The sequence below is a fragment of the Vitis vinifera genome, chromosome 1 (genome assembly GCF_030704535.1).
Source record: "Vitis vinifera cultivar Pinot Noir 40024 chromosome 1, ASM3070453v1".
NCBI classification, from domain to species: Eukaryota; Viridiplantae; Streptophyta; class Magnoliopsida; order Vitales; family Vitaceae; genus Vitis; species Vitis vinifera.
Genome location: NC_081805.1, coordinates 413,507 through 423,592, shown reverse-complemented (window position 1 = coordinate 423,592; position 10,086 = coordinate 413,507). Strand labels below are relative to the sequence as shown.

At 35.8% G+C, this 10,086-nt stretch overlaps 1 protein-coding gene across 9 annotated transcripts; it reads right to left on the bottom strand.

Moving 5' to 3' along the window:
• LOC100250757 (nuclear transport factor 2) lies at window positions 1-9,031 on the bottom strand. Of its 9 annotated transcripts, none has more exons than XR_002030065.2 (10): window positions 8,734-8,824; window positions 7,122-7,309; window positions 5,080-5,383; window positions 4,774-5,006; window positions 4,421-4,700; window positions 4,178-4,299; window positions 4,033-4,092; window positions 1,321-1,384; window positions 465-724; window positions 1-391 (listed from the first exon to the last, which is right to left on the bottom strand). XR_002030065.2 is itself a non-coding variant. In XM_010651531.3 (10 exons), the coding sequence occupies exons 2-9, from the start codon at window positions 7,305-7,307 to the stop codon at window positions 519-521; spliced, it is 1,455 nt and encodes a 484-aa protein (XP_010649833.1). In that variant the 5' UTR covers window positions 7,308-7,309; window positions 8,872-9,031; the 3' UTR covers window positions 1-409; window positions 491-518. The 9 variants fall into 9 exon arrangements, 7 of the variants coding, with proteins under 7 accessions (XP_010649833.1, XP_019075417.1, XP_019075465.1 ...); XR_002030076.2 differs by having other exon boundaries at window positions 1-387; XM_010651531.3 differs by lacking the exon at window positions 8,734-8,824 and adding an exon at window positions 8,872-9,031 and having other exon boundaries at window positions 1-409; window positions 491-724.
• Between the last annotated feature and the right edge of the window lie 1,055 nt (window positions 9,032-10,086).

The following is a 10,086-nucleotide window of genomic DNA, read 5'->3' as shown; positions in this document are numbered from 1 at the left end:
TTGAGATTGAGATACTTCCCCTAGTGGATTATAATGAGGTCGATTGCGTGTTTTAGAGTTAAAAAAGCAGCTAGGATGTCCGTGGTTTAAGCAATATCCCCGCAAGCAATGTGCAGATAAGTGCTGGGAACTGAACACTTGGATGCAAAAAGCTGAACCCAGGCCCACTCCAGTCTCTTCAATATAAAGCCCAGCCTGAGTTCAGATTTCCACAACTTGGGTCCTCCCACACTCGCGGTACTAGGACCAGTGACGTTTAGCATGACATGGAGAAAATGTCTAATTACAGAAAACAGTTTTAATATACTCCCCTACTTCCGGTATAAGGAAAGAACACGCCTTCATCTCAAATGACATGTTAATGTCAAAATCCTCAGGTGCCACCAGCTGACTACAAAAGTAGCTTTCCCTGTATCAACGATGTGAAGAGTAAAAAAAAAACAAAAGGAATATGGGGTTGTTACCAGTTATGGGTTCTGAGAATAGAGACCTCACTCTAGTTAAATCCATTTTGAGTGTTAAACTCTTCCACCCCTGTTCTGATAATCCCTCTGGTAGGGGTCGCTATTGCGTCCATTAGGGGCCCGACCTCGTCCATAGAACTCGCCCCGGTAGCCAAACTCGTTCCTGCCATAGCCGCGTCCACCAAAGTTCCCACGGCCCCTGAAGTTATCGTTTCGGTATCCACCTCTTCCTGATGAGGGCCTCCCCCTGTCATTGCCAACTGCAGACGCCAAAATATATCGTCAGTCTTGCGTATGGATTTAAATTTTCTCCCTCAAAATAAACTCATCAAGAATTAGAATGAACACAAAACTTTTGAGTTAAGTACAAGTTTAATATTCCTATCTTAAAATATCATATTTCACCCTTTACTATTGTGCAGAGATGCAGAATGGGTAATGAATTGTTTTTGCTATAGTAGAGGCGAGCATGGGGGCAGTTCAAGGTTGTCACAACCAGCAAAGAAATCAAGGATAATGCATCACAAGGGACTAGACAATAAGGGGTCTCTATAATCTATAGGTCGATTGAAGGGCAGAAAATTCCTTTCTCTAGTATATATGGAAATTTAACCATCAAAGATATGTTAGTTTCTTTGCCATTTGAAAAATTGTGCAGTTTCATTGCATATAATTTGCGCATGAAAAGGTCAATAGTGATATCATCTTATCTCAAAAACAGAACCAACGTTGTAAGTAAAACACTTTTTTCAAAGAAAAGACATGAGACACAGGTAAAGAACCTTGAAGTTTTTAAGAAAAGGAAATAATTTTGCCATTCATCATAACTTGTTAAAAATAAAAGATTTCAACTTGCCTCGAAGGGTAGTCTTCTTCTGCTCAATAGTAGCCTGGTGACCGCCAATTGTAATAGGAGAAGCCTGAAACCATAAACAATTAATGTCAGCAGAGAGAGAACTTTCAGAATGTTACTGGGGATTGGATAGACATCTGATGGAGTTTCACAAACTTCAAATAAATAGGAAAAAAAATTGTGAAAGGAAAAAAGAATAGTTTGCAAATGAGATTAAAGCATTAACTCTACAAGCTAATGATGGAAGTCCTTTACACCATAATACTGTTGTTTATTTCCTTTGCTCTTAATAGTGGCTTATATCTCTTTTTCCTTTTTTTTTAGTATACAAGGAAAAGTTTTCTCAGAGATGCCTTACAGTGAAATGAAAATTATCTCAAACAAGAAATCAATTCACCACATCTCAATAGGATTGCAGATAAATGAAGGACACACTTAGAAACAACGAGAATCATAAATTATAAAAACTATGATTTGAGAGGACCCTTTGTGTAGATTGAAGCCATGTAAACTCTGAAAAGGGGAGATAAACAAAAGGGGATGCATATTTCCAGTATATATGAATGTTGTTTTCCATGAGAGCATTAAGCATTTTCCATCATCTTTCCATGTGCTTCTCATGAATTCCCTCTTTGGATGGAAAACGCTCTGCATCTGCATATCCAAGTGAATGCTTCTAGTCCCACAAATGCAATTCTCATGAACAAATTTTCCATGTGTTTTATGTGACATTCTTACTGCAGAGTGGAGCAGAGTGAGAGGCAAGAGGTGACCAGAAGGAGTGGCATTAGGATCAAGGAGATAATTTGAAGAGAGCAGGAATTTCTTCTACTTTTGACTGACATCCATATCCAAACGTTATAGCCCAATGGCATAAGGAGATTTGAGGAGAGAATGAGTACAGCAGAGAATTCGAACCTACCCATGCATTGAATCCTAAGGCAAAGTGCATCAAGTGTCAAGTGCAAAACTGTCTTCCACATGTTATACTGAGTTTCAAGACATGTGGCATGCTATAGTTGTCTGTACTACAATGGAGTTCACATGTTACAAGTTGGAAATGTGGCATGCAATGATTGGTTCACATGAACTTATCTGAATAAAGCATAACAAACTAAACAATTCATATTTTGTTACCATATTTGACATATACAGCTAATGTTAATCTTTGGATTCTATTTAAGCATAAAAAAGAATAGTAGCAAAAAGGAAAGTAATGAAATTAAGATAAAATTACTTATCCTTTTGTACATTACTGTAGACTTAACAATGATGACGAATGAAAAACTTTGATGCATTCATGTTCTCTCTTTCTAGGGGGGTAATGTCGAACATGAAAAGTTAGAACTTTGAACACAGTACACAATCACATCTATGCCAATGTCCATAGAAGTGTACAGCGATATTTGTATATCCTTTTTTTTTTTCCTTGTATATTAGTTAGAGGCTCATAGGAATGGAAAATTTGGTGTATATAGTGACCATGTGGAAATTATAACCTAAAATGTATAGCTAAAAGTATAGAAAGTTTATCCTGGATTTTTATGATAAATATATGCCTGAATATATCATATTTTGTCAAATTGATTCCACTGCAACTCAAGGGTTAGATATTTTTATACGTATGACACTAATGAATGCCTATGTTTATCCATTTTAACTCTATGATCTTTCCATGAAATTACTTATAAAAAAAAAAGAAAAAAAAAAAAGAAATGATCTTTCCATGAAATTTGTTACTGTTTCTTTATGGCATTCTATGTGGGCTTCATACATGCATACACTTTTTTTTTTTTCAAATCATTTCCAACATGTAAAAGAACTTATGACACTTGATATGATACAGTACATAATATGGAAAAGACAATACAGGTTGACAACTACAATTATTGCCATTACTGGATGACAGTTTGTAAACAAGACATTCCTGAGCAACATAGGACAGGCATTTTCCTTAAGAGGCATCATTTTGGGTCCATATGTGCTTGATTTAAAATCTAAGCATACTACAAGCAACCATATCTACTACAGTTTTTTTTTTGGTGACACATTCTGCATGATTTATAACTCCATCATGAAAGATGACAACATATCACAATATGGACCAGAAAATCCAAGAGATCAGCAGAGCAAGCTTCAACCAAAAGAAATCTATTAAGAAAACCTTACAGATGAAAGAGAAAAGATCCAGATGGCCATAATCTGGCTCTTCTTGCTGATCAGATAATTTGAATTAACTCATTCTGGGCAAGATAAAGGCATATGTAGTTTATATGGCCTCTTGCCCCACCCAATTTGGAAACTGGTGGAAGAAGCAGCTAATCATGGATCAAACACAAGATCAGCAACTTAACATGATTCTATCACATTTATTATATTTACCAAAGCTGAATCAGAAATTTGGATGTTCCACATGCAATTTTACAAATCATCCACATAATTATGTGGAACAGTGTTTTACCAATATTTGTATAAAAATAAAGATTGCGATTCAGTAAACTCTATCTTGCAGTTGGGTAACATCTTCAATAATTTAGAAAGAAACTAGAATCTTGAATAATTGGGACAATACAAACACTACTACAATGTTCTAAGAGCAATTGACCTCATATGTAGGAGACTGAGCAACAAGATTCAGGAGTGCAACTTAACTAAGCTAGTGCAAACAATAACCACAAACACATGAGTCAACTTATAGCAAATAAAATCCAGTACCTTTATTGCACTATGCATGGAATCCAAGGATTCAAACTCAACAAAACCAAAACCATAGCCCTGTTGCCAGACAGAAATTTCATTAGAAACATGCAAACATTATGTCAAGAAGTAATGATAGAACAATTTAAATCCAAAAACAGACTTTGTAACTTCTAATTTGGATACCACCACTTATGATGGGCCCAAATTTCTTAAACACCCCTTCAACTTGTTGAACAGTCGCATTCAAAGGCAGATTCCCGATGTATATGGAATGGCCACCAACTGTGACGAGTAGGATAAAAAAAATTAGAAGGAACAAGTTCAGCACTAGAGAGGAAAAGCGGTATTACATCTGAAAAAACTACAAATATTGATGTACAAACACAAAACAAATGAATGAAACCTTCAGGATGATCCTGGCCACTTTCTGGAGAAATGTTGCTTCTAGGGGCACCATTATTAGTGGGGGTACTGTTGCTACTGGGAGCATTGTTACCACTGGGGGCACTGTTGCCACTGGGGGCACTGTTGCTACTATGAACTTGTGCTCGGGGTGCTGCAGATGTGCTTACATGTCGCTCAATGTTTGCAGGTGAAACCTTTGCATTACTTTTAGCAGCTCTTACAGCACCAGGAGGTACATGAACTGAACTTGTAGCCATCTCCCCCTTCATCACCTTCACCTGTACCAAATTTAAATATTTAGTGAAGTTCAATAAGTCAATCACTGAGAGACAGACTTATACAGTAACTCACTATGGAAGCATAAGACTTCTTTGGTGCATCCTCATTAATGACAGCAGAAACTGTCTCAGAGACTGGGTGAACATCTTTACTTGGATCAACTGGGATTTCACAAACAACCTTTTCTTCAGAAACTGGTACCCCTTCATTTTCTGTTAGATCACATACTTCTTCATCATCGGCAGCATCTTCTTCCACGGGACTAGTGTTATTCGACTTAGGGTGATCAAGAACATGAGTGCTTTCTGGAAACAAGAAAAAACTAAATGAAGTAGTAAATAAAACAATACCCCCAACACACAGAGACATAAACCAGACCTGGCTCTGGAGTCAAAGGCGCTACTGGAGAATTTTCATTTACATCATTAACTGCAATGGTTTCAACCATGAGCGATTCTCTTTCATCCATGTATCTAAAAACATCATTTAAGACAAAGTAGCCATTATCTTGTGGAGCTAGAAAGAATGACTGAGTGAATTTCCTTCTCACATTGTCCTTCCCAGTCAAACAACCGGTTACCAAAACAACCACCCCATCCTTGTAGGAAAACTGAGCATCTGCAGTCAATATCTCTGCCTTATGGCCCTTGTAGTCAAAGGAGAGGATCATGTCATTAATTCCCTGTTTCAAGACAAATGTAAATATCAATTTATTCATCAGCCAATGTGATCCAGTGTCAATTAATAGGTTAAACAAATCAAACATGAAGTTTGACCAAACAAAGAGAAGCCAAAATGCTGACATGAACCACACAGAGAAAGAATTTGTACAAGTTACAAGTACATGATGAGATTTGTCCATGGATAAGAGACTTCCCAAACAAATCTGAGGTTGGTGGGATAACTATCATTGAAATTAGTCAGACCACATTACATAGAGTATAATTAAGGATCAAACAAAGCAAGGAACAAATGATCATTAAGTAACTGTTTGGGTTATGCTAAGCCTATGTTATCTCTCCAATCTCTTTTCTTGACATCCCTAGCAAGGTATAAGAGCAAATTGATCTTTGTTGTGATTTCTGATCAGTTATACCGTTTTCTCTTTCCTTAATTTTACCTCTTAATCCTTTAAGAGGCACTCTAGCAAAATTTTCTGGTCAAACAATCACCAACAGTTGCAGTTGCAGCCATCACTCTGAGCCAACCTCAACATTGTAACAACAGCAGTAATATTAGTGTTTTGTTTGGGATTTTGCAGATCCTATCCTTAAGCAATAATCAAGGATCCTTTACTCTTGAAAGTTTTCTGGTCAAACCATAGCCAATAGTTGCAGTTATAGGCATCAATGAGAGCAAACCTCAGCATTGTACCAACAGCAGTAAGGTTGGAAACTTTTTCTGGTTGGTTTCTCAACAGGCTTGAGTCCATTTTTAGAGTTGGTTTGAAGGTAGAAATCCATGAGAAGGCCACAACCAACAGACAGTAAGCAAGAAAACTACCTAGACAAGTATAACCAGTCATGAATGACAAGATTTTCTTGATTATGTATGATTGCAATTATTAACAGTGAATTTTGTTGTCTTCTTTTATAACGAGGAAACCCAATGCCCTGATCTAAAGAACCAGAGAAAACCTCTGACATACCACTCCTCCCCAAAGGATGTATCAGGTATGTCCAGGTCTTGAACTTTAGATGTTCCATTACCTTTTTTTTTAAAAAAAAAAATTATTATTATTATTATTATTATTATTATTATTATTTTTATGAGCAACAAGAAATAATATATATATGAGAAGCGCCTGAACCAAAAGCATACAAATTTAGATGTCCCATTACTGAGCAGGAACACGTGCCAGATTAGCTGCCCATGCTTGGCAAAATAGTTCTGTGCTGGATACCTTCAGCCAATTGCCTTACCAGCTTGCATTTCTTATAATCAAATTAAAGGAATGGAGAGGTCATGACTCAACTATAGGAGTACTTCTAGCACTGCATGATTAATCATCCTGTAAGTATGCTTTCTAGCCGTTACAAACCTTAATAAGAGAGTACTGCTTTTGCATTTACTGGAGCAAACAGTTTCTAAACACATTCCAGGCTATAAGAAGCCATGTGTCCTAAATCAAACCAACAAGATACTCCTCACTTCAGGATGCCGATAGTTTAAGCTCACAGCTTCACCACATTGACCACTTTTCTAGCTTGGGATAGATGTCAAAAGGATAATACCTACTGACTGTAGGATGTATATCTGAATCCAACTTTTAGTACATCTTGATGTAGACAACATTTAGTTGTCAGAAATACAACAATTAGCAACACGATAGTAATCACCAAAAATGTGTATGCTGTCTGAATATGTTGGCTTTCTTAGTTTGTCTTTACAAAAAGATTTATGGTTTCTCACAAACTTACTTCTGAGGTTGTCACTGTTGTCATTACACCATCAGGCCCAGGTCGGCTTAGCACACTAGAATCATGATAAAATCTGTAAACCAGTTCTGGGGATTGATAAAGAACGAGGTAATACTGTTCCACAAACACATTCCCGACCACTTCAGCACTGGGGCCAGGGGAAGAATCTTCTGTTTGCATTGCCATCTCTGCCAAAAAATATTAATGATACATGAACATAAGAAACTCTGTTGAAAAAAAAAGGAGGGTGGAGGGAAAAAATAAAACATAATATAAACATTATTCCATTTCATATTCAAAAGAATGAGAAACAATGCCCTAAAACGAGCATTCATGCGGAACTAAATAAAAAGGAAAACTTAAATGATGCAAGTTCAAAGAGCAGTGATTACTATGAAAGCTGCAACTAAAAAGTAATAGCGGCCTATAGATATTATGAAACAAAATTATAAACATCCAAACAACACATTAAATCTTGAGCATGAAGATGCTACAAGTTGAAATCTAACGGCTGTAGCACTAGAATGAGGAAAACAGAAAAGGATAAAAATAAGAAGAGAGAATTGGGATGAAACTTCAAGCAAATGTCAAACATAAATTAGTTGAAGGAAAAAGACAACAAAAGATCTACTAATCAACTAAGCATTAGAAATCTCCAACCTATGATACAGATCTATAAAAATTGCCAATCACTACTTCTAAAAAACCAATTTAAGTGGTTAACAAAACTGAATCAAATTTGTACCACAGTAAAAATGACCCAACAACGAATCTGAAACTGAGCAAACATGTAATCCAGCCTATAATAGAGCACAGGCCAAGCCAATTTGGCAGAAGTACTTACTAGTTACTACATATATCAAATCCAAAATATATTAGTCTTTGGGTGATTGATATGCCAACCAGAACTGAAGGAGAAACAGGTACTGCTGCTTCTTTGGAAAATATTCCAGGGAACAAAATTCAGGAAAAATAGATTTCTAATGCATTTTGAAATTTCTGAAACTTAGAAAAAGGGGCTTAAAATTACTTTAAAATAAATTTCTTTGAAATAGATTTCTAAGACAAACCCTTTCCTGCACTATCCTTCCGCCTCTATTTCCAATATCCCAAGGCGACATTAAGACTCTCTATGAGCATGTGGAAAAGACATACCTACGAAATAGTTCATAAAAAAACTCTTAAACTCCAACCACATCAACAAATGCATTATTGCAGCGCGTTTAAGACTAAAAAACTCTTTACAGATGAAATCTATTTTCTCCTTCAAGTCAAGAAAATTTTTCCAACAGACAGAATAAATTTCGTTTGCACAGAAAAAATTTCCCCGGAATCATTGAAGATACACAATAGCTGTCCAAAACTTTCACGGTAAAATCCGCCTGAAAAGAAAAAAATAGCAACAACAACACAAAATTCCCTGTACATTCTCCTAGGAACTATTTTCCATCCAGACAAACAGAACCAAAAGTTTTTTTTAAAAAAAAACAAACAAAAAAAAAAAAAAAAAAAAACAAACCCTAGATCTAACCATAACAAATCTCAAAACCAAATCAATCACCAGAAAAACGAACAACACGTCAAAACAAAAAGAGAGTTCCGATCGTCGAACCGGATGAATCGAACACGGCGTCGGTGGCGGCGATACGATTCGCACATTGATCAAACAGGGGAATACGGGAATACATTTATAAAATCACAATCAAAATCGGTAAATAAAGAAAAAATAAAACAAGAAAGGGACAGATACCTCGGGAGCGAATCGGAGAGAGGAATGGCGAAGCAAGTACAGTGCGTACAGTTCAGAGAGAAGAGAGGAGCAACGATGGAGAGAGTGGTTGGTGCATGAAGGAACAATGAGAGAGTTTTGCTAGGAGACTAGTCCTCCACTAGGTTGGAGGGAATTTTTGTAATTTGCCGACTGTTCAAACGTACGATTCTGTGGCTGCGGGGTCCACCTCTGAAAGCTACGTCGTGATTAGGGTGGGCCCGGCGATGGACGGCTGTGATGGGTTGGATGGGGCCATGCGAATTATTGACGGCTATGATTGGTGGGCCTTCGTGGTGGGGCCTGTGCTGGCGTGGCGTGGGATGTCATGGGGATTCCTGCACGTTTTTCTCATTACAGCGTGTCTCCACTCGCTCTGTTGAAGAGTGGGGTGGATTGTGAGATTTGCTTTGTACTGAAGCCCCTTAGTAATATCGCTGTCATATAATCGGTGGCGGAAAACTTAGAGCCAATGGGGAATTGCCACGTGACTCTTGACCAACTGTATGCTGCCATGTTTTTATATGCCCTCTTTGATTATGAATTATAGTTTTAAAAAATATTTTCAAAATCAAATTTTAATTAGGAATTTAAAGATAAAGATAGTTTTTAAATTTGATCTGTGCTTATCTACATAATAAATAAAAATTCCTAATCAATCCATTCTATTTTTAATTATTTCTTTTGAAAACAAAATCAAAAAGCTCAAAGGTTTTATTTGAAATTCAAACATAAAAAATAATTTTTAAAATTTAATCTCAATAAAATATCTTGTACTTCTCTACATGATAAATAAAATTTCTCAATTATTTTTTTTATTTCACTTGGAAAAATAAGAACATGTTTAGAAATTATTTTTAAAAATAATTTTCTCTTCCTAAATATATAAAAGTGTTGTAAAATAAAAGAAGTAAAATAATAAATGGGAAGGCAATGAATGAGAATGTTGAAACAAATACAAACCTATTACATTATTACTTGTATTCTTTTTTTATACACTATTAAAAAAAAAGCTTAATGAAGAAAAATATAATACAATATTAGTTTAAATAATTTAACTGATAAAAATACTGCCATTAAAGCCCAATAAAATAAAACAAAAATAAAAAATATATATAATATATGGTCAAAATTATGACATTAAAATATGATTAATATTTATTTTGATAATAATAAAATAAGATTTAGAACGAATAT

What these genes read in the sequence shown, in the direction of transcription:
- LOC100250757 (XM_019219872.2), bottom strand. Translation starts at nt 8,809, where the DNA reads ATGTATTCCCGTATTCCCCTGTTTGATCAATGTGCGAATCGTATCGCC. An exon ending in CGCCGTGTTCGATTCATCCG is followed by an intron (nt 7,310 to 8,733) that starts GTTCGACGATCG and finishes ATTTTTTGGCAG; the next exon opens with AGATGGCAATGCAAACAGAA. An exon ending in TGGCCAGGATCATCCTGAAG is followed by an intron (nt 4,300 to 4,420) that starts GTTTCATTCATT and finishes TACTCGTCACAG; the next exon opens with TTGGTGGCCATTCCATATAC.